At 41.6% G+C, this 24,478-nt stretch overlaps 2 protein-coding genes across 2 annotated transcripts; both read left to right on the forward strand.

Annotated features, from left to right (window-relative positions):
- Positions 1-8,118: 8,118 nt before the first annotated feature.
- LOC135887477 (olfactory receptor 5V1-like) lies at positions 8,119-9,051 on the forward strand. Its single transcript, XM_065415222.1, has one exon. It carries the CDS (start codon positions 8,119-8,121, stop codon positions 9,049-9,051), a length of 933 nt encoding a protein of 310 aa, XP_065271294.1.
- A 13,717-nt stretch (positions 9,052-22,768) lies between these two features.
- Positions 22,769-23,701, forward strand: LOC135887478 (olfactory receptor 5G9-like). The gene has a single exon (XM_065415223.1). The coding sequence runs from the start codon at positions 22,769-22,771 to the stop codon at positions 23,699-23,701; it is 933 nt and encodes a 310-aa protein (XP_065271295.1).
- The last annotated feature ends 777 nt before the right edge of the window (positions 23,702-24,478 follow it).

Here is a 24,478-nt window from a genome sequence, read left to right on the forward strand (position 1 = left end):
CCCAAAAAAGGTTGAAAAACACTGATCTAGATGCCTCGAGAGATCCGCAACCTTCGCACCAGGCAGGCAAGTCACCATACGGTTCTCCCGGTCATCACAGACCCAGCTATCTACATTTCTAATAATCGAATCTCCCATTACTAACACCTGCCTTTTCCTAGCAACTGGAGTTCCCTCCCCCGGAGAGGCAACCTCAGTGCGAGAGGCAACCCCAGAACCATCTGGAAGGAGGGTCCCAACTATGGGAAAGTTTCCCTCTGCTCCCATTGACTGCTCTACTTCCCTGGGCCCTTCTTCCTCCTTAACAGCACAGGTGCTGTCTAAGCGGAGGTGGGACAATTCTACAGTGTCCCGGAAAGCCTCATCAACATACCTCTCTGCCTCTCTCAGCTCCTCCAGTTCCGCCACCCTGGCCTCCAAAGTCCGTACATGGTCTCTGAGGGCCAGGAGCTCCTTGCACCGACTGCACACATACGCCACCCGCCCACAGGGCAGGTAATCATACATGCAACAGTCGGTGCAATAAACTGGATAGCCCCCACTCTGCTGCTGGGCTTCTGCCTGCATTGTATCCTAGTTAGTGAAAGGGTGGTTTACAGAAGGGAGTTTTGGAATGTGGTTTGGTTTATAGGTTTTAGGGGGGGGCCACGGGGATGGGGTTACGGGTGGCGAGGGACTCCCACTCCCTTCCCACTCCCCTTCTAAACTCCCTTGCGAAACTCCCTGTTAGCAGCCCCTGGTCGCAAGCTCCCTGGTCGCTTGTGCGCGGCTTTATAAAGCCCTGGCCTGAGTGAATGCCCCGCCCACTGATTAAGGCTCAGCCAATTACCAGAGGCTTCGAGCTTTCAAACCTGCCTCCAACTGCCAGCCAGAGCACACGGTCCCTCAAACAACCAAACAAACAAACACAAGCTCAGCACACAGCAAGTAACCCCCAAACACAAACAAACACACACTACAGACAGTCACTTACCCCACAGATGCTGTATTAGCTCCTCCTTCACCTGGAGAACTCCCTTGCGAAACTCCCTGTTAGCAGCCCCTGTTCGCAAAGTACTCCGCTTCCTCCTGCTGTTTTGTGAATTTAGCACAATCTTTATTTGTTTGGCTGAAATCATTCAGTAAAATTTGTGTTAAAATCATGAATAATTTTGAGTTGACCAAAAGTTCCTTTTTGGTGAATAAACTTACAATTTATCTCCTCCTTTGTCTCAACATTTATTTATTGCCATCATAGAATCATAGACTTGGGGCTGCTGATTGTAGGCCAGTGGTTAAGGCACTAGACTGGGACACAGATAAGCTGGGTTCAGTTCTGCACTGCATCAGTGACTTCTTAGGAAGGAGGGTTAGCTCAGTGGTTTGAGCATTGGTGTGCTAAATCCAGGGTTGTGAATTCAATTCTTGAGGGGATGGATTTGGGGCAAAAACCTGTCTGGGGGGTGGCCCTGCTTTGAGCAAGGGATTAAACTAGATGACTTCCTGAGGTCCCTTCCAACCCTGATATTATATGAAATGGAGAGGTTGTCTAGTCTAGTCTCCTGCACTTATGGCAGGGCTAAGTATTACTTAGACCATCCTTGACAGGTGTTTGTCTAACCTGCACTTAAAAATCTCCAAAGATAGAGATTCTACAACATCCCTAGGCAATTATATTCCAGTGCTTAACGACTCTGACAGTTAGGAAGTTTTTCCTAATGTCCAACCTAAACCGCCCTTGCTGCAATTTAAGTCCATTGCGTCTAATCCTTTCCTCAAATGTTAAGGAGAGCAATTTTTCTCCCTCCTCCTTGTAACAACCTTTTATGTACTTGAAAACTGTTAACATGTCCCCTCTCAGTCCTCTCTTCTTCAGTTTGTCCAGATCATTTTCAATTATAATCCTATCCCCCAAAGCATTTGCAACCCCTCCCAGCTTGGTACAATCCACAAATTTTATAAGTGTATTCTCTATGCGATTATATATATCATTGATGAAGATATTGAACAGAACCACACCCAGAACCGATCCCTGCGGGACCCCACTCATTATGCCCTTCCAGCATTACTGTGAACCACTGATAACTACTGTGGAAGCAGAGAAAGAACTGACAGGAAGGGGATTGCAATGCATGACAGTTTGTTAGCAAGAGTCAGGCTAACTGTAATCCTAATAACATGAGATTTGTAGAAGCGAGGAATGTGTGAGGCAAGAGGGAAAGAACTGTGTGAGAAGTTGTTGCGACCTTGTGTAGATAATGTGTAGATAATATGGAATGTAGACTAAGAGTCTACATTAGTGAGAAAAAACAAGATATCAGAATGACCTATGTATAAACAAAATGCAGCTGTTGCTCATTATTGTCTGTAACAAAAGGTATAAATGCTTGCTGCAATTGTTTACCTGTTGAGAGACCTGTTTAGCTCTCTCCCTCTATGCAATTGCTTGAGTAAAATAAAGTATCTGACTTGCTGTACCCAAACAAAAAGTGAGAACTCTGTTATTCTCCGACACTACTCAGGGAATGATTTTCCAACCAGTTATGCACCCACCTTATAGTAGCTCCATCTAGGTTGTATTTCACTAGTTTGTTTATGAGAGTCACGTGAGACAGTATCAAAATCATATGTAGTCTATTTACTCCTTTTTCCCATTAGTGAAGTTTAAGGCTATCCCTGTGTTGTCATATTGTGGTAATTATATATTATGGCTAGGAGCTTCAAAGAAGTGTAGGGGAGATGAAATGATTTGGTATTAGGATGTCTAGCTCCTTTTGGCTGTTTTGAAAATAGGAGCCTAAATACACATTTTTTTTCCTGTTCCTGAGATTGTGTACCTAAATCCTGTGATAAGCCAAGTCTCATTGCTCTTATTTTCAGGCACTACAGAGCATTGCTTGAGTGCTGACCCAGCCCAGTGCTACTGGTAGCTTGTTACAGAGAGTGAACTTCAGGGATCTTGTCCCAAGGGGAACAAACCAGCATTTAAACCATTCTCAAGAAATCAGCTTTTAGTCTTGGAGGCAGTTCAGGAAAACCTTTTTGGTCCACTCCCACAGATAACTTTACACACCATGAGTAGTTTCACTGCTCCGGGTAAAGGGTCCAAGAGTCACATCCATAGACCTATTGGATGTCTTGAGATGTTTTATTCCTGATGCAGATAGACAGACTAGATAGCCAAATCAATAAGTAGGTAGGTAGACTAAAAACAGAGAAAATCACAGGTCAGAATGATCTCACTATATTTATGATCCACTTCTAAAAGGAAGGTGAGTTGATTCATATTCTTATTCACTTGAATCTTTCAATTTCAAAGGACCAGATTCTGCTCCACTTATCTAGGGGTGGGTCTCTCTGCAGAGTCCAGTTGACTTCTGCCTGGATGCAACACTCTGCTCACAATGTCAGTTACAGCAGAGGAGCCGTGGCTGGTAACCCAGCTACTATATGAATCACCCAGCTCTCACTCTCAACAGCACTGAGACAAATTAGATCAGTTGGTGCATAATAGCAGTAGTGTTTGTGTTTGGGGGTGGTGATGTTGGGGGCAGGGCATTCTCTGGAGATGGCTCTTAGCTTTGGAGTTCACTTTGCACAGAATCTGCCTGTGACATTCAGGTTCTAATACAAGATCTCTTTGCTTGGACATTTGTCTGATGAGCTGATAATGGGGAAAAGGTTTTGTTTCTCTCTGACAGACATTTGGGTTGAAACATCAATTTGGCGTTGGACAGAACACTGGCTTCATTCCCATTTCCACTAAAAATCAATGTCAAAATAGCCATTCACTTCCAAGGGGGCAGGACAGAGTCTCTTATGTATGAGGAGCCTGATATTCAGACTTGCAGGACACTGAGTCAAAAGGAGGAAGCTGCTGTCTAAAATGTATCCCCATGTGTCACCTATAAATACTGGCTGATCGGACTCTGTAGGTTTGGTTAATCAGGAGTCTTATTAAACATTCGACACAATTCCTGCATTTCAGATGCTCAAATTCATTCATTCTCCTTGGTCTTTCCTTCACATTCTCACAGTGCCGAAGAGCGGTTTCTGCTGGAAGTCACTGACCACGATGTCTTGCAGTCCTGTCCTGTTTTACCCCTAGCTCCAATAACTGCACGGATTGTGTTCTAGTTTTCTATAATTGCTCAGCTTCAAGGCAGCATTCTTCACACTTCACCATCCTCTCTCCTTGTTTTTTTGTTTGTCTGCAGGCACAGCAACATCAATTAACATGGGCTTATTTGCTGTCTTTTTCTACAAATATGTCTGGCCTGTTTGACTGCACCATTCAGTCTGTGACAATTGCCAGATCCCATAAATCGTACCTTCTTCATTCTCTAGAGCGCTTTCAGCTTGGTGTTCGTAATAGCACAGTTTGTGGCAAGTATGGATTTGTACAGAGGCTCCAGTGCAGACACCTGGCAAATGCAGAGTGTCTGTTCATATATTCTCTCCCAGATAGGCTCTAGCAGTTGCTCAACACCATCTCTTCCTTTTTAGAACACATTCTGCTGCTCGGGAGGCAGTTTTCAGTCAATTTTACTTTTTACATAATTAAGCCCCATAAGGATTTTTCTTATCCACTCATAATGAGGCTCTGCCTCTTTTTTGAGGGATCCTTCTACAAGTCATGAGTTTGTTAATCTTCTATCACCAATAGGTTGGATCTCTCTCCACCCATGTCCGTGCATTGATCTCTGTGTAAATCTTTCAAATCTTTTTTGGCAGTTTGCTTTCTCCTTTCTTTCATGCTTTCTTGGGCTTGGATGCAGCTCAGTCATTACTTGTTATTGTGACTGGATGATCTTTATTCTGGTTAACTCCTCATATATTTTGACATTATAGTGTTCATTATCTATTGCTTCCTCCACAGATAGCAGAGGTTTTCCTTTATCGCATCATGGAATGTACATCCTGTCCATGACTTAGCTGCTGGTGATGCATAGAGTATTAGATTCCAATTGTCTTCTTTGGATGCCATTTTTTTCTTCTCCTCTTGATTCCACTTTATCACTCCAGCAATATTCTGTACTGCTGGCATCCCCCCACATATTAATGGCTCAGATCAAATTCTTAGACTTCAGTTTTGTCCATAGAGCAGTTATTGTACATCTGTAATATTCTTTCCTCAATTTTTCTTTCAGTTTCTTATTTTGTAGCTCTGACAGTTCCCTGATTCCAAGATTTTTGTAGGGGTCATGCTGAGATATCATGGATAGTTCCTTCATTAACTTGTATGTCATCAGATTGTACCAGTCTGGCCATTTTTACAGATGCTGACACACAGTTAGCCAAGCCAACGGATAGCTTTATATCTTCACCAAACTTTTCCACACATCATCAATCTCTGTAGCTCCTTTTTGTGACTGTTCATGTAGTTTCAGATTGCTCATGCTGAACAAATTAACTGGTTGTTGCTCTTCGCTGACATGGTCAATTGTGGTTATCTCAACAAGCATCCATGTCAGTGGCAGCATGGTTACCACAAACAGCACTGGTGCTAAGGAATCCCCTTGAAATATTTCTCTTTTAATTTGAACCTCATCAATGAGTCCCTTCCAGGTAGAGTCTAGTGCTCCAGTTAAATATAGATTGCTGCTGAAAGGAAATGATCTGTGGATGAACCTTGGACATTTTCAGTGTCTCAGTGATCCTTGATTGGGAGACACTGTTGGATGCTCTCTGGTAGAAAAAAGTTAGCCATTGTGTGGGTAGACTTTCTTTGTTTTCAATCTTCTGTGATCCTCCTGTTTAGCCAAAGGTGGCGTTTTGTTCCTTTCATGTCTACTGTACTGCTTTTTTGCTCAGGAACCAGCATTCCATTGTGAGCTAGCACTATCCAGATCTTCTTTGCCAGAATTATTGTTAGAAGTTTTCTTATAGTTGGTAAGCATGTGGTCAGTCTATAAGTCATAGGATGTCTTCTTTCTTTCATTCTTTCTTTATTTCTTTGTCCCTGTCACCATCCATCTTCGAAATCCATTCTTCAAACATTTATTAAGTTGTTCAAATAAACAATCATGGAGTGTTGTAAGGCGTTTCAGCCATTATCCAGGCATCCCATCTGGTCCGGGTGATTTCCAATTTTTCATTTATCTCAGTACCTCATTTCTTTCTTTGGTCTTTCTGTGTATTCCTCTGTGCTGTGTTTTGTAAACTTTTTCTTTAATTTCTAATCCAGTTCGCTCTTTGCTCATGTTGTACAGTCTCAGACCAGATTTCTTTCCAGAAGCAGTGCAACTCTTCATCGTCATTTATTGGCTCTCTATTTTTGCCTATTCTTTTTTTTAATATCAATCAGATGAAAGAATCTCCAATGGTCTCTGGTGAAGTGACTGTTCTCTTGATACTAATAACTTTGTGCTGAAATCTTTCAAGTCCATGACACTAAGTGATCAGCTTCTCTTTACATTGTTCCGTCATAACTCTCACATCCTTTCATTCAGCTGATATTTCATCTCCAAGGCTGTTTGCTGCTTTTTTCTCTTCAAACGATTTTTCTCATATTCATCCAGTAGGCTGGTATCTCAATGAAAAAGCATACTTTTCTGTTTTAACCTTCATTTCCATGGAGGTTCTTGAAGATAGGAAGTTTTCCAATGGTCCATATGTTCAGATGGCTTGATGTTAAACCAAAGAGCTGCTACTGTAACTGTAGCATAAATTATATAATTGTACTGGTAATCGTTGTTGGTTTTTTCTCCAGTTTCCTTGACCACTTCATTAAGTGCTTGCATTATATCATCCAGTGCGTGATGGTCTACAAATTTCACAGTTGGTAGGGCTCAATGTCTCTTAGGCTCTGCATGATCTCGATCAACAAATCCTTCATATTTTCTTTACTTTCTTCAGGTGCTCTTTCGCTCTTTCATTTGTCCTCAAATTTTCTTCCATTTCTGGCTTCTGTTTATCCTATGTCAGTGCTCCTACCAAAATGTTTGTACATAGTTCTACATGACTAATCTCCCTTTTCAGGCTTTCAATCTCCATTTGTGTCAATTCTCCTCTTTGGAATAAAGCTCGCAGTTGTGCAGTACGTCTATGCCCAGTCATTTCTTTCTTGGTGTTGTCATTTCTCTCCTTCCAGTGTTGGAGCATTTGTTTACTCCAGGCTCTCTCTTTTGGTTTTGCCAAAAGAAAAGCTTGGATCACTTCTTGGTTTATAAGATGAGTCCTTTTCACTTTGTTGTCACAAATGATCTCTGGTTGTTTGGACAGTTGCATGATACATGAGGTTGCCCACCTCCACACAAAACACTCTGCTGGGGAGGAGGCTGTCATACAGATAAGGTCTTCTGAGGCCCATTTTAGAGGTAATCAATAATATTATGCATGCCATATTCTCCATACTGGTTTGGGTTGACAGGCTTTACCCGTGGGAAACCAGAATTTCTAGGCCTCAGAGGTTTCTTCCTTTTCTTCTAGAATTTTAGGGATTTTAATAGGGATCAATCCAATAAGATACTACAGATATTACATTCTGTAGTTTTTGTAGAGTATTTATAGAATTGGCCAGATCCCATGCTGGTGTGCATCAGCCATAGCTCCATAGGCACCAATGTGCCAAATCTCCAGCTGGTGTAAATCAGCTGTAGCTCTATTGAAGTTAATGGGACAGATGAAAGAGATATTAGGGCAGAGAGAGACAGCAAGGGTTGACTCTATATCCTGGTGGTTAGGGCACTCACCTCCAGATGCAGGAGGCAGAGTATCCAGTCCCTCTGCTCCAAAGATTTTTTTATTATTTAACTACTGTGAAACAGCTTCAATACGAGATAATGAGGGAGCCCTATGTCCAACTGTCCTAGGTGACCACATGCCCCAATTTTATAGCGACAGACCCGATTTTTGGGACTTTCTAATATAGGCTCCTATTACCCCCCATCCCATCCTGATTTTTCACATTTTCGTCTGGTCACCCTAGACTGTCCCAATATAACAGCTGAGCGGAGTTTCTGTGAATACCAGTGGGGCCTGAGCCTGGGATTTAGGCAACAAAGGTGGTAGTTTGGTGCCAAATTCCTATTCTGCATTCATTCTATTGATCAGATGATCTCCACATGCCATTTCAATTTACTTGTGTTAATTTTATTTTTTCCAGTCTCACAGGTCAGTTTTCTTGAGTAAGGATCAATGGGAAATCAAACTGAAGTGACTGAATTTTTACTCCTGGGACTTTCCAATGACCCACAGATGCAGAGTTTCCTCTTCCTGGTGTTTTTAGTTGTCTACCTAATCACGCTTTTGGCAAACATGATGATCATGCTGGTGATAATGGCTGATCATCATCTTCACACCCCAATGTACTTCTTCCTGTCTCATTTATCCTTTGTTGATATCTGCTATTCCTCAGCCATTGTCCCTAAGATGTTGGTGCATTTCCTATCAGAGCACAAAACCATTTCTGTCAATAGCTGCATTGCACAGATGTTCTTCTTTTTTCTGCTAGCTGCTACTGAAATTTGTATTCTCTCAGCGATGGCTTATGATCGCTATGCTGCCATCTGTGACCCATTGCGTTACATGGACACAATGAGCTCAGGGATCTGTGTTCAGCTGGTGAGCGGTGCATGGGCAACAAGTTTCTTACATGCCCTGCTTAACACTGTTTTTACCTTCAAGTTGCATTTCTGTGGGCCCAATCAAATCAGCCATTTCAGCTGTGAGCTCCCTCCTCTATTACAACTGTCCTGCACTGAGACCCTCACCAATCAAGTCGTGCTTCTTACTTCTGCTGTCATACTTGGATCAAGCACCTTCCTCCTCACCCTGATCTCCTACATTCACATCATCTGCACCATCCTGAGGATACGCTCTGCGGAGGGCAGGCATAAAGCCTTCTCCACCTGCAGCTCCCACCTTATTGTGGTTGGTTTGTTGTACTTGACAGCGTTTTTCCAGTACACAAAACCCAGCTCAGTCTCCTCTGTGGTTCTGGACAAAATGTTCTCGATCCAGTACAGCATCTTGACCCCCATGTTAAATCCCATCATCTACAGCCTGAAAAACAAGGAGGTAAAAATAGCTGTAGGGAAAATGTTGCAGAAATTCAAATTTCTAAACTAGTGTCCATCTTATTTTTTTTTAAAAACAAAGAGCATAGAACTGTGGATAATGTGTGTTTAGGAGATTCTCAGCTCAGGTATCTGACAGTTTGGGCCAAAGCCTCAGCTGATCTAAATCAGTGGGGCTCCATTGAACTCAGCAGGCCACATCCCCATTGGGAAGAAGCGACACTGGAGCAAAGGGGACGGGATCCTGGGTCTCCATGTAGGGTGCGTGCTAGAAGCACCAGGATCTAAAGCCATTCATGCTCTGGTTCTCTCTCTCTCTTTGGGCCAATAGCTCTTTCAGTCTGACCCGCTGACATCAATGGATCTACGGCCAATTTTTACCACTTGAGGATCTGGCCAGTTCTATGAAAATGATATCTTTGTCTATTGCATTCTGTAGTTCTGTATTTTGTTGAAAACTCTATTTAATATCTGTAGTGTCTTATAGGATTCATCCCTATTAATGTATCTGTCTCCAATAATAATAATAATTAATAAGTAGTGTGATCCCCAGCTGGGCCAAGGTGCACAAAGGAATTATGGCTCTATTAGGAGAGATTGAGAGAGACACATATCAGGTATCCCATATCACAGTGGTTAGGGAACCCACATGGGAGGAAGCAGATCCCTTTTAAAAATTGTTCTCCTTATCAGGCACTTGAAGAGGGTCTACTATATCCCTTTCTGCTGGGATATAATTTGAGGGGTTTACTCCACCTAATTCCTTCTTCTTCTCTCCCCTCTCTCACCGGGGTTTATTCCCAACTTTGGTGGGGTTAGAGGCTTCCCAGCTGAGAATCCCAAGTCAAAGGAGGTGCCTTTCCCCAGAGGAGATAGGGACTGAACTCCTGTGATAGCTTCAGGGTTTAGAACACAACCCTCTTCTTGGCCTTTCCCATTGGCTGAGGAACCATCTGTCATGTTGGCATTTTTTAATCCCATTCTTAGGTGCCTTTGTCTCCCTTTTCACTGTGTGGGGAGCCTGGCTACCCAACTCAGGCTCTGGAAACCAAGTGATTATAAAAAATCACCTAAAACTTACTGACTGCAATGCTCAGCATTAGAACAGCTACGTCCCCTTGTGAATCTAAGTTTGGGTGTGAATCCACGTAGTTCCATTAATTTAATGGTGCTATGTGGATTTACATGAACCTGGCCCTTATTGTTCATATTCTAAAGTGATTTTGCATTCCTCAAATTTCACTCACCATTGAGTTGGAAAGACCTGTGTGTCATTGAGTTTCCACTTAAATCCTAAACATAATAGGAAGTGGTACTGGCAAAATGCACCCCAGTGCAATTCACGCATAGATGCAGCACCGCAGCTGGTGGAAAACAACATAATTCCACTGAAAGAAACAGGGCTACACTGAGATGTCAGCTGAGGCTCTTGCCTCATCAAATAAAATTATGATTCAGAATCCACCTTTTGTCAAAGTTGGACTTACAGAGATGTGGTCTCGGGTAAATTAAGAGTCAGGTGCTCTAATTCTATTGGACGGAAAAATGTAGTCCAGTGACATGCCCAAGGTCAGTCAGAAACTCGGTGCGGAGAAGGATATTGAAGCCTGATCGCTTCCATACCTGTCTCTGCCTTGAATCACACAATTATCCATGTGCCCATTCTTCACAAAAAATGAATAGAGCTGGTTGAAAATGGGAATATTTTCATGAAAATAAAATCATGTCCCTCTTTGTCATTAACATTCACAACTTTTGCAACCAGCTCATTGAATAGAAAATAGCATGATTTAATTACTGTCCCCTCTTGCTTTTGCAGAGTGTCCTGCCTACTAAGCGTCACTCTGTTGGACTGTCTCATCTTACGCTGGGGTTACGTTCCGCAGTCTGCGCCTAAAGCGAAAATTGCGTATAGTCAAAATTACATTGAGTGTAATGGCGAATGGAATCGCCCGCACTACAGAAACAGTATTTAAATTGTTATTTTTCTCTTTTTTTTTTTTTTTTGCCGACCGCGTAAAGCTGAAATAGCACATGTTAAATGTGCCTAAGATGTGACAGACCTGTAATTTCTTTAGAACAGGAATGATGACCACTTCTATGTTTGTTAGTTCTGGTCAAATTTGTTCCCATGTTTGGAAAACAAAATCTGAAAGTGTTATTACATCAAGATCGAAATTTTCTGTGTGAAAATCTGAATTTTGAAGAAAAATATTTCATTATTTTTTTGTTGGGGGGGGGGAGTTTCCATTTCAATTTGACGTCTCAAAATGAAACGTAATTTTTTGTTTCGAAAGGTACAACTGAAATGAAAACATGCATTTTGAATTGCTATTTTCACTTAAATTGTCAATAAAATGAGTCATCTCAAGCTCATTGTAAATACAAATATTCATTGAACATGAATGTTTTCATTTGAAATGGAAATTTCAAGAGGAAATGTTTTGTTACAATCAAATTTAAAAATGAAATATTTCGACATTTCTGCATCCAAACCTTTTATAATTTTTCATCTCATGAAAATGTTGACATTTAATCTTTTTGGCCTCTGATGGGATTAAACGAAATGTCAAAATATGGCGCTTCCTGTGTGATGGAAATTTCGATATCATCTCTAATATTTGTACACTACCACATATAACAAGGAATTGATTTCAGAGATTCAAAGGCCAGAAGGGACCAGTGTGATCTCCTAGACTGACCTCCTGTATTACCCAAGCCAGATTATATATATATATATATAAAGAAATGGTTTCTCCAGTGTCTCAGACTATTATATTTAAGCTCTCTGGGTCATAGACACTCTTTAATTTCATCTTAAGCACAGAGAGTAATATTTTGTTGATGCTTAGATGATTGATGGTAATAACCTTCTGTAATTTGAGGAAAAGAACCTCACAGATGGACTGTTGTTTTTAATATATCTTGTAATAATTTGGCCAACAAAATTACCCTCATTGTGAGCTCAACTGTAAAAAGTATGTGACAGTTCATCAGATGTCACAGTAGCCTCTAATAGCAAATGGTGATGGAAAAGGATACTAAAGGGAGGGAGAAAGGGAAACTGAATTAGTCCAAAGGAAAAGGTCTCCTGATAGAACTCACAGACTGCTAAGATCATACCTCATAACTAAGACCATGTGAGACCGAAAAATCAGTGTATTAAACTAGGCTTAATTGGTGAGCAAAGTAATGAGGGGATGGGCTATTGCACCCAGCAGTCCCTTTTGGGGTTCTTAAAGAAAGAGGCTTTGGGTAGATAAATTGGCTACTGGAGTGAGCGTCACCATCATGGCTGACACCCCCACCGTTTCCCTGATCCCAGAACTTCTTCATCCTAATCCTGAAAGACGTCTTGACCAGACTGGTCCAGAGAGAGGGAGGAAGATGACACCATCACTGCCTCCAGCTAAATCCCAAACACCGCCTGAGATGTGAGACTTGCTCTCGCTCTGTCTTCCTCCCCTTCGCCCCGCCTCCTTTTCCTTCACCACTTTATTTCTTCTCTTTCCTATCCCTCCCCTTTTGCCTTCTGTCCAATGAGAGTCTGGCTTAGCAGGACTGTATACTTAGGAGCACTGCTGTGAGCCTGTGACCAGAAAGAGGCCACTGAAAGTAATGCCCTAAACAGCTGGATGCTGGTACAAGTTTGCCAGGTCTCTAAGTGGCTAAAATGACTGTAGGCCGTTCCTGTGTTTCTCCAGCCGTGAGGTTGCAAATGAGAGTCAACTCCTGTCAAGACTGCTTCCCCACTCTGAACTTTAGGGTACAAATGTGGGGGCCTGCATGAAAACTTCTAAGCTTAACTACCAGCTTAGATCTGGTCCGCTGCCACCACTCCCAAAGCTAATTCCCTTCCCTGGGTAGCCTTGAGAGACTCTTCACCAATTCCCTGGTGAATACAGATCCAAACCCCTTGGATCTTAAAACAAGGAGAAATTAACCATCCCCCCTCCTTCCTCCCACCAACTCCTGGTGGATCAAGATCCAACCCCCTTGGATCTAAAAACAAGGAAAAATCAACCAGGTTCTTAAAAAGAAGGCTTTTAATTACAGAAAAAGGTAAAAATCATCTCTGTAAAATCAGGATGGAAAATAACTTTACAGGGTAATCAAACTTAAAGAGCTCAGAGGACCCCCCTCTAGCCTTAGGTTCAAAGTTACAGCAAACAGAGGTAAACACCCTAGTAAAAGGTACATTTACAAGTTGAGAAAACAAAGGTAAACTAACACGCCTTGCCTGGCTGTTTACTTACAAGTTTGAAATATGAGAGACTTGTTCAGAAAGATGTGGAGAGCCTGGATTGAGGTCTGGTCCCTCTTAGTCCCAAGAGCGAACAACCCCCAAAACAAAGAGCACAAACAAAAGCCTCCCCCCCCCACACAAGATTTGAAAGTATCTTGTCCCCTTATTGGTCCTTTGGGTCAGGTGTCAGCCAGGTTACCTGAGCTTCTTAACCCTTTACAGGTAAAAGGATTTTGGAGTCTCTGGCCAGGAGGGATTTTATAGTACTGTACACAGGAGAGCTGTTACCCTTCCCTTTACAGTTATGACAACCCCAGAGACTGAAATTGTGTTTTCTCCCTTTGCTGTTCCTTTCTTTCCCCTTGTGTGTGTGTTTCTCTTGTTTTGATTTCTAGGAAACGGGATTGGAATTTAACAAGAACAGCAAAAATAGCTTCTGCCCAGCCCTACTAATTTCTTCTCTTTTCCCCAAAAGAGCAGTTATTACCAATTTTAATGCCATCTAAAAGTCTGTCAAACAAGGTTTTTGGTTGTTTTTTCCTTCCAAAAACTTGCTTCAGCTAAAGTGGAGGGGCATAACGGATGTTGTTAAAATAAAAGCCTTATTTAACACTTTGCTTTTCAAAGGCTTCAATTGTTTAACCTTCTTTTCTGTGTCTTTAATAAAAGCTATAACCGATGTTTAATGGTGTGTTTGCCATGGTAACAAGTAGGCTGAGCTCTCTGTATATCAAATTCTGAAGCTTGTTTAACACAGTTTAATGCTGGACAGTGACTGGGTTATGTTAACACCTTTGGGCCATATATTCCATCTAAATTAATAGAAAATACGGTGATGCACATGAAGTCTTTTCAGATTTTTGGATAAAGGAAGATGCTGAAGAAAATTGCTCGCCTCTTGTACTGCCATTGTCTGTGTCATGGAAACATAAGAATTGCCATATTGAGTCAGACCTGCCATCTAGTCTAGATTCCTCTTTCTGGCAGTGACCGGAACCAGCTGTTCAGAAGAAAACTCAATAACACTGACAGTATACAGATGTGGGATAATCTGCCCCCACAGCAGAGTCTCTAATTGTTAGAGTTTAGTTTAAGACCTGAAGCTTGATATTTAATATCATTTCCAAAAATCTTATCATAAAGAATTATGATAGCTCTGGCTATTTTTCTACTGCAATCCCTTTCTGATTCTTCCTACATTTCTGGTCTCTATGTCTCCCTGTTGCAAGGAGTTCCACAGTTTAATTTTGTGTCTTATTTAAGCATAGAACACCCTCCCAACAGTGGTTCATGAAACAGACACCCTCACCTTATGCAAATCCTATAGAAAGAAAAAAAGAAAGTATAATATAGTTGAATGGGCTTTTTCATACATCTATTATGTTTATGTGCAACTCTTCTTCTCTAGAGACATGATATTGAATGCACTTGAGTGTTTAGACTAAATGGTCGAATCCCTACAGCCTGTCTGCATTCAAGTCTCCAGCGGAGGCTAACAGGACTTCTTCCTGAGGGATTGAGCCCAATCAAGATTGTGTGTGATCTCAATCCTACAGAGAGATTCAGAATCATGGTAGTGATACATAGTCACACTTAACTGGAATATGATTATTCATGTGTTCATCATATGCACTGGAATAGACTTATCCATGATGGGTCTCTATATGAATATTTATATGAACATTTGAGTTTTCAATAAGTTAACCAAATTGAAAAGTAAGGTCTACAAGACAGTAATTAGATCTGCATTTTCGCAGGGCTCTGAATTCTGGGCACTGAGGAAGAGAAAAGAGGAAATCTTGAATACAGTGGAAATGAAAATTTTAAGATGGGTGGTTGGAGTTACAAGCTGGACCATGTTCAGAAAAAACAAAGTAGGGGAAATTTGAAGGTGGTACCAATTATAAAAAAACCCAGAGGGAATCCAGGTTTAGATGGTTTTGCTAAGCAAAAAGAAAATCGGGAGAACATATATGAAAGAGAGAGTTAAATTTAGAAGTGGAGGGTCAGAAGACCCCAAATTAGATGGCTGGATGGATGGGGGGAGGGATAGCTCAGTGGTTTGAGCATTGGCCTGCTAAACCCAGGGTTGTATGTTCAATCATTGAGGGGGCCACTTAGGGATCTGGGGCAAAACCAGTACTTAGTCCTGCTAGTGAAGGCAGGGGGCTGGACTCAATGACCTTTCAAGGTCTCTTCCAGTTCTAGGAGATGGGATATCTCACTTTATTTATTTATTATAATTTATATCATAGTAAAGGATTTGGTTAGCTTCTGGACTTCAGAGAAAATATATACAAGACAGACTAGAATGTATAAGAAGAACTTGAACACCCAACCCTATATAAATTAGAAGAAGGCTAGAAGAAGATTTGAGTTGAGTACGTGCCACTAGAGGTTCAGACACTATATTGCAAGATTGTCGTTGTGACAGAAATGGCAATATCCTGTAATATCCTGGAAAAACCTACTGAATTAAGATTTACCTATTTGGAGTTTGTTGTATTAAAAATGCAAATGTTTATGTGCTGTTGTAGGACTGCATGCAGATTCTTTAGGAGAAGTCATGAATAATAAAACCTCTGGGAGCTATTAGGAACTTCAAAAGACTACTGGGGACAATACGAGTAAAGTGGATGTCCTAGGACATTTTGTGGGGGAGGGGGAAGGGAATGCAAATGCAGGCCTTGATTTAGGGGAGGCAACCCAGGGCTTGTGGGGCGTCGGCCTCGGGGTGCTGTTTTTGTTGTTAGTGACAACATACAGATTTACAAATCCTAGTGTGCAAATTTATCTTCTTATATGACAGGAATAAATCATGCATGCAAATCATGCACCAAAGTCATGAAATGTGCTACAAATGCCATTAAAAAATAAGGTATTCAATCATTTAACAAATAGAGGGGGGGCTCCAAAGACGCTTCTTGCCTGGGGTGCCATTTGGTCTAGGGCTGGCCCTGTGCAAATGACTCACCTGGAAACCCTTCTTTTGAAGCTGCACTTTGAGCAGAGATTGTCTGGCTGATTACATATGTAAGGTCTCTTCAAAGAGACAAACTGAGTAAATGAGGCACCCTCAGAGTCAGGCATTGTTCTTGTTCTGAGGTGACGGTGTGAAGAACATGAATCCACAGGAAAATCCTTGAGTGGGGGTTGAAGGACAGCTCTTACCAAAGCCCACAATGCAGTTGGGGTGATCTCTGCTAAGCTTTTATTGTTTTTAATATATTTTTCTATATAGTGATTTTCCTTAAGACTAAAATATGCTTGCTTAGAAAGAGCTCTGTGGTAACTTAGAAACATAGCAATTACACTGTGTAGTGTCTATGAGAAAAGAAGTGAAGCTGGTCTGTTAGGCAGATTATCTTTTGCTTGGATTAACACAGTGAAGGCAGGTAACTGGTCAGCCTGGGAATACCCCTGTCAGAAGGAAGAACGATGCAGGTCTCCAACCAAGAGAGGTAATGACTGGGGAGCAGGACACCTGAGACTGGGTGGCCTCACTGGACCATAGAGGGGGAACACAGGTGCAGTTGTCCTGAACTTTACCAATTATTGCACAGTCAGCCCCGTGTAAGGAGCAAACCCCACTCAGCAGACCCTGAGAATCTCCATCCGGTTCCTGGCTCCCAGCCCCTTTCTCCCTTTCCTAGAGAAAACAATGTCCTTCTGATGCAGGTTTATTTTCCATATGGTGCTGGCTCACTTCATATCCACAAGATATGGAGTCTCTGCCCCACAGAGGAGGTTCTACCATTGAACAGTGATCTGAAAAAGAACTCTGGGTTGTTTGAAAGCTTTTCTTTTTCACTAATAAAAGTAGTCCAAATTGTCAGAGAGAGATGTGTTACATCATGATAGACTATCAGCATTATTTCTCTTTATGCCTCTCTGTCTGTCATTTATTGTTCCATTAGCATATTATACAATTAATAAAAATGTATACTATTCACATCAGGAAATGTTCAAAATGTAGGGGGCAGTTTCTGATCTCTTGAAAAAGGCATAGACCCATGTCAGTGGTTTTATTAGTCAGTCAAACGTTAGCTGCGAATGTTGGCCTTGTTTTGCGCCCTTGAGTTATTTGTGAACTCATCCTGATTTCACTGAATGCTTTGACAAATAATTTGGATGGGCAATTTCTTTTGCCCAGGGTTATTCGTGACCTGCCGACAGAGCATGTAAATGGCAACAACAATGAATGGGTGAATAGTTTTATGTATCTGAGTAGTCAGATGATGGCAGGAGGTTCTATATCTGAAGAAGTCACTGGTCTGATGGGTCTTGTGTCAGTGGCATTTCAGCGTCATTCAAAGACCTCTGCTTGGGTAGCAGGATGTCTATGTGACAACTAAGAAACAAGTGTTACATGTTGTTGTGATGACATCTCTCTTATATGCAGAAGAAACATATCCATTAAACACAGTTCAGGAGAGGAAACTAAATAGTTTTCAGTGTCAAAAGTTACAGCATATTCTTAACTTTCATTTGTTTGATTTGTCACAAATGAGGAGATACTTAGATGATCCCAGCAAGTTGCAGTCTGGCATCAGTTGAGAAGATGACTGCAATGGTGGAGTCATGTTCAACTCCCAGAAGTTGTTATGCTTTTACTGAAGCTTTTTATATCTGGGGTCAAAGGAAATAGAGCACGAGGCTGACTAAGAAGAAGATTGGAAGATGCAATTTTGTGTGATTAAAGAAACCTTAATCCTCCCATACTGACTCTTGTGGAAGGAAGAAGACTTGCAAGGAAGCATTTAAGATGGAAACCAATTCTATATGCTGCCATGGCTGCATTATAGCCATGTGTATCTGCTGATGCTGAGGTGCTGCTGATTTATACAAGCGAACAGCTTCAAGAGGAGAGACTGAGAAAGCCCTGCCCCAAACTACTTTATAGCCCAGAGATTAAAGCACTTTCCTGAAACAGGGGAAACCAAACTTCAAATCTCTGCTCCACAACAGACAGAGGTGGGTCGTGAACGAGTTTCTCCCATGTGCCAGGTGATGAGTTCCCTAACAACGGTTTTAAGGTACTGGAAGTCAATGAGGGTCTTTGTGAATTTAGCCTTTTTTCCCCCTTTGACTTGGATGAAACTATTTGGCAAGCTTGTTTCAAATTCACAAATGTATCAGATCAATCAAAACAGCATTTTTCGGCGATTCAGATGTTTGTCTGAAAAATTTTGCCCAGCTCTATACAATATAGCTTTTCCTTTGTCTCATCTCCTATTCTTTCCTGCCATCTTACAGTCTATTTGCTCCTTTCTCATTCCTTAACCTGTGTATCCATCTATTGGTGATGTTTAAGGATGGCTGGCCAATTCCCATGCTTTCACCTCCACTGCCCTCTTGTGTAATTATGCATTATGGCTATCATCTCCAAAGGAGTCTAGGGAGATGAAATGATTTTCTATTTGAATGTCTAACTCCTTAGCCTACTTTGGAGAGTCTGAGCCTAAATACATGCCTTTTTAAGTGACTGTCCCTGAGGTTAGAAACCTAAATCACTTGGGCTCTTTTCATAATCTAAGCCTCAGTACCCTCATTCTTATGAACTATACACCGTTGCTTAAGGGCTGACCCAACGCATTGTTCTTGGTAGCTTGTCACAGAGAGTGAACTTCAGGGACCTTGTTCCAGGGGGAACAAGACAGCATTTAAACAGCTCTCAAAGAAATCAGCTCTTCGTCTTGGAATCTGCTAAGGAAAGGGTCTTTGTTCCACTCCCACTGATAACCCTACATACCTTGAAGGGTCTCACTGCTCCTGGTAAAAAAAAAATATTTGACGTCCTAGATGCTGTTTCCCAGAGGGAGAGAGAGAGAGATTAGACAGACAAATCAATAAGTTGATAGACTAAGAAAACAAAAAGAGAAAATCACAGGTCAGAATGATCTGACCATATTTATGATCCACATTAAAAAGGCAGGTGACTTGATTCATGTTTTTCTTGATTATCATCTTTTATTTTCCTTTTACTTTCAAAGGACCAAGTTGTTCCCCCTTCCCCCCCCCCCTTTCGAGGGGTGGGTCTCTCTGCAGAGTCCCTTTGATTTCTGCCTGGATGCAGCAGTCGGCTCACACAGAGTCAGTAGCAGCATAGGGATCATGACTGGCAACCCAGCCATCTCTCCCTCTCTCTCTCTCTCTCTCTCTGTTTCTCGAGGCAGCACTGAGAAAACTGAGATCAGCTGGTGCAGGATAACAGTCATTTCTACTTTTGGAGTCTGTGTGTTGGGGGGTGAGTAGATTAGGGGCAGGGCATTCTCTAGAGAAAACACTTAGCTTTGTTTTGTTTTCACTGTGCACAGTGTTTTCTTACCATTCAGGCAAGGTCCATCTCTTTTCTCGGGCCTTTGTCTGATGAGCTGATAATTGGAAAAAGATTTATTTTCTCTCTGGGATACATATGAGATAAACATAGATTTGATTCTCTTATGCAGGAACAGCCTGATATTCAGATGTGCAAGATCCTGAGTAAAAAATCCCATTGGGTTGAGTTTAAGTGACTTAGGAACAAAACTCCCATTAACTTACCATCAGATCTCTCCTTTTAAAATCATGTCATCGTGCCTAGAGAGTTTTAGCTGGGCACATTCATTCATTATGATCATTATTACTGTCCCTCAGTATTACATAGGGGGGATTTTTTTAAACAAATAGCTTTCACAACATACAAGATCAATAAACATAAAAAGGGGGAAGTTACTGTCTAAAATGTATCCTCATGAGTCACCAATGAATCCTGCCCTGCACCGACTCTGTAGGTTTGGGTAGTCAGGAGTTTTGTTAAATCCTCTGCACAATTCCTACATTTTAGATGCTCAAATGCTCTCATTTTCCTTTGACTTTCTTTAACATTCTCGCAGTGTCTGAGAGTGCTGTCTGCTGGAAGTCACTGACCATAGTGTCTTGTACTCCTCACTTGTTCTTCAGATGCTCAATCATACCCTTAGGAATCACTCTAAGGGTATGTCTACACTACCCACTGGATCAGCAGGCAGCGATCAATCCAGCGAGGATCGATTTATCGCGTCTAGTCTAGCCCTTTCCCATCAACTCCTATACTCCAGCGGCACAAGAGGCGCAGGCAGAGTCGACGGGGGAGCAGCAGCAGTTGACTCACCATAGTGAAGACACCACGGTAAGTCGATCTAAGTACATCTTAAGTAACACAGATCTATTCCCCTCCCCCAGTGTAGACCAGGGCTAAGTATTCCAATAATCGCTGGGATCATCTGTGTTCTACTTTTCCATAATCAATCTACTCTGTGGAAGTGTTCTTCATACTTTGCTATCTTGTCTTCTTGTTTCTTTCTTATGATACTTTCTGCTGGTATGGCGATATCTATTAACATTTGGCCTGTTTTTCTTCACTGCTCAGTCTGTGACAATTGCCAGATCCCATAAAATCTTAGCCTCTTCATTCTCTAGAGCGCTTTTGATTTGGTGGTTGTAATAACACACAATTCATTTAAAACTGTACTTCTACAGAGACTCCAGTGCAGGAACTTGGTGGCCTCATGAGTCTGTTCTCTCTTAGCCAGGCTCAGCAGGCGCTCCACAGTCTCCTCCTTTTCAGAACACATTCTGCAGTTCAGGGAGCAGTTCTGTTGGTTGACCTTACTTCTATGTAAATAATCCTTAAGGACTCCTCTTGTGCACTCATATTGAGGCTCTCTGTCTCTCTTTTGCAATATCTTTCTAGAAGCCATCAGTTTATTCATCTTCTATCCCTAATAGGTTTCATCTCTCTCCATCACTGTCCATGCACTCATTTCTGTGTAAAATTTTTGGAGTCTTTCTGTGGGGATTTCCTTTCTACTACCTTTCGTGATTTCTTGGGTTGGGATGCTCTCTGTGTCATTGCTTGTTATCACCACCAGATCTTTTTCTCAGTCTCACTTTTAATATGTTTCGATGTTGTATTCTTGATGATCAACTTCTTCCTCCACAGATAGCAGACCTTTCCCTCTAGCACACTGTCGGATGTCCTGTCCTTGTCTTGATTGCTATTTAATCCTTGTTGCATCACTAGCAGCTATCTTCTTTGGATGTCAAATTTTTCCCTATCTCTTTGATTCCCGTTGATCACCCCTTGTGCCACACTACTGTTGATCCTGTGTCATTGCTTCTACTAAAATGTTTGCATGTGGGTCAACATGACTAATCGCCCTTTTCATGCTTTCAGTCTCCATTTGCGTAAGTAACTCCTCTTTGCTATTGAGCTCTCAGTTGTCCAGTGAGTCAATGCTCAGTCATTCCTTTCTCGGTGTTGTCGTTTCTCTTCTTCAAGTCTTGGAGCATTCATGTCCTCCAGCCTCTCTCTTCTGGTTTTGCCAAAATCCAACCTTAAATCTCTTTGTGGTTTGCACTACGCGTCCTTTTCACTCTTTGGCTGAAAATTATCTCTGGTTTTCTTGAATTGTTTGGACAGTTGCATGGTATCAACCTGGGGTTACCCACTTCCACACACACACCTTGGCAATGGAGGAGCCTGTCATACAGCTAAGCTCTTCTGAGGCCCTCTTTATGTCATTTGTAATATTGATCAATTTGCCTGTATTCTCTGTATTTGATTGGATTGTCAGCCTATGCCCAAACCAGTATTTCTAGGTCTCGGGGGTTTATTACTATTATTATTTTATTATTATAGAAATCCTAGATATTTTAATACAGATGAATCCAATAATATGCTATAGATATTAAATACTCTACAACAGTGGTTTTGAACCTGTGGTCCACTGACCCTAGGGGTTCGTAGACCATGCCTAAGATTTTTAAAGGGGTCTGCATATCCCTTCAAAAAAATTTAGGGGTCTGCAAATGAAAAAAGGCCAAAATCCACTGCTCTACAAAAATTATAAAATGTAATAGCCAAAGAGGTACTTATAGAATTGGCCAGATCCCCAGGGGGTGTGAGTCAGCCATAGCTGCACTGGAGTAAAGGGGCCAGATCCCCAGCTGGAGTAAAAACAGCTGTATCTCTGCTGATGTTAGAGGGATAGATTAAAGAGTTATTAGGCCAGCAAGCGAATGACTGGTGGTTAGGGCCCTCACTCTGGATGCAGGAGATCCAGTATCCAATCCCATTTCTCCAATGCCTCTTTAATTATTTAACCACAGTGGAACAGATTCAACAGGAGAGGCTAAGCAAGACCCGCATCAGACTGTCCCATAGTCCCAGCTGGGCGGGGATTTTGTGAATACCTGTGGGGCCTGATTCTGTGATTTAGGTGCTTAAAGTGGCAATTAGAGATCTAAGTCCTGTTGTGTATCTGGCCCATTTTGTCACTGTAGAACACACAAATTCCATCCATCTTATCACTGTTGCTATTCTAAATCTTCTGTATTTAAAAAAAAAAATATTTTACATGATAGAATAGGGCTCTCTTTATATTCATCCTACTGAAGAGATGACCTCTAGATGACAGTTCAATTCACTTTTACGATCTGAGTTAATTTTATTTGTTTATTTATTTGTCTTATAGGTCCTAGATTTGCTGAAAAAATATTAATGGAAAATCAAACCACGGTGACCGAATTTATTCTCCTGGGACTTTCCAGTGACCCACAGATGCAGATTTTCCTCTTCTTGGTGTCTTTAGTTATTTACCTAATCACTCTGGCTGGTAACATAGTGATCATGGTGGTGATAAGAGCTGATTCTCACCTTCACATCCCTATGTACTTTTTACTCTTCCATTTATCCTTTGTTGATATCTGCTATTCCTCAGCCACGGTACCTAATACGCTGATGGACTTACTCGCAGAGCACAAAACTATTTCTGTCAATGGCTGTATTACCCAGATGTTCTTCTTTTTCCTCTTAGCTGTTACTGAAGCTTTCATTCTCTCAGTGATGGCTTATGACCGCTATGCTGCCATCTGTGACACATTGCGTTACATGGAGAGAATGAGCACAAGGATCTGTGTTCAGCTGGTGAGTGGTGCATGGGCAATAGGCTTCTTCCATGCCCTGCTTAACACTGTTTTTACCTTCAAGTTGCATTTTTGTGGGCCCAGTCAAATCAGCCATTTCAGCTGTGAGCTCCCTCCTCTATTACAACTGTCCTGCACTGACACCTTCACCAATCAATTGGTGCTTCTTACTTCTACTGTCATACTTGGATCAAGCTCCTTTCTTTTCTCCCTGATCTCCTACATTCACATCATCTCCACCATTCTGAGGATACGCTTTGTGGAGGGCAGGCAAAAAGCCTTCTCCACCTGCAGCTCCCACCTTATTGTGGTTGGCTTATTCTACCTGACAGGTTTTCTCCAGTACACCAAACCCAGCTCAGTCTCCTCTGTGGTGCTGGTTGAAATATTCTCCATTCAGTACAGCATTTTGACCCCCATGTTAAACCCCATCATCTACAGCCTGAAAAACAAGGAGGTGAAAACAGGTCTAGGAAAAATGTTGGGGAAATTGAAGTTTCTCATGTAATGTTGATGATCTGAAATAAATTAAATTACATATTTTTACATCAGAGAGCATAGAACTGTGGATACCTTGTATTTGGGAAATTCTCAGCTCAGGTAACTGATGGACACGTTGGGAGAAAACCTCAGTTGGTCTAAATCAGTGTGTCTCGATTGAAGTCAGCGGGCCAGATTCCCAGTTGTACAAATGTCACTGGAGCACAGGGGACTGGATCTTGGGTCTCCTAAATCCAGAGTGAGTTCACTGACTCTACAGCCCAATGCTCATTCACACATTTCTCCCTTTCCTCTCTCTCCATATCTCTTTAATCTGACCCACTGACTTCAGGGGAGCTATGGCCAATTTATGCCAGCTGAAGATCTGGCTCATTCTATTTTGTTTTTGACCAATTTGTTGAAACTCTGTTTAATATCAGGTTTCAGAGTAGCAGCCGTGTTAGTCTGTATCCACAAAAAGAACAGGAGTACTTGTGGCACCTTAGAGACTAACAGATTTATTTGAGCATAAGCTTTCGTGGGCTACAGCCCACTTCATTGGATGCACAGAATGGAACATATAGTGAGGAAATATATGTACACATATAGAGAACATGAAAAGGTGGGAGTTGTGCTACCCACTCTAAGGGGCTAATTAATTAAGAGAAAAAAATTTATAGTGATAATCAAGATAGCCCATTACAGACAGTTTGACAAGAGGTGTGAGAATACTTAACATGGGGAAATAGATTCAATGTGTATAATACTCAGCAATTCCCAGTCTCTATTCAAGCTTAACTTGATG

This window comes from Emys orbicularis, chromosome 13 (assembly GCF_028017835.1).
Source record: "Emys orbicularis isolate rEmyOrb1 chromosome 13, rEmyOrb1.hap1, whole genome shotgun sequence".
In the NCBI taxonomy this organism is placed as follows: Eukaryota; Metazoa; Chordata; order Testudines; family Emydidae; genus Emys; species Emys orbicularis.

Coding starts and splice junctions, on each gene's coding strand:
- LOC135887477 (XM_065415222.1), top strand. CDS start 8,119: ATGGGAAATCAAACTGAAGTGACTGAATTTTTACTCCTGGGACTTTCC.
- LOC135887478 (XM_065415223.1), top strand. CDS start 22,769: ATGGAAAATCAAACCACGGTGACCGAATTTATTCTCCTGGGACTTTCC.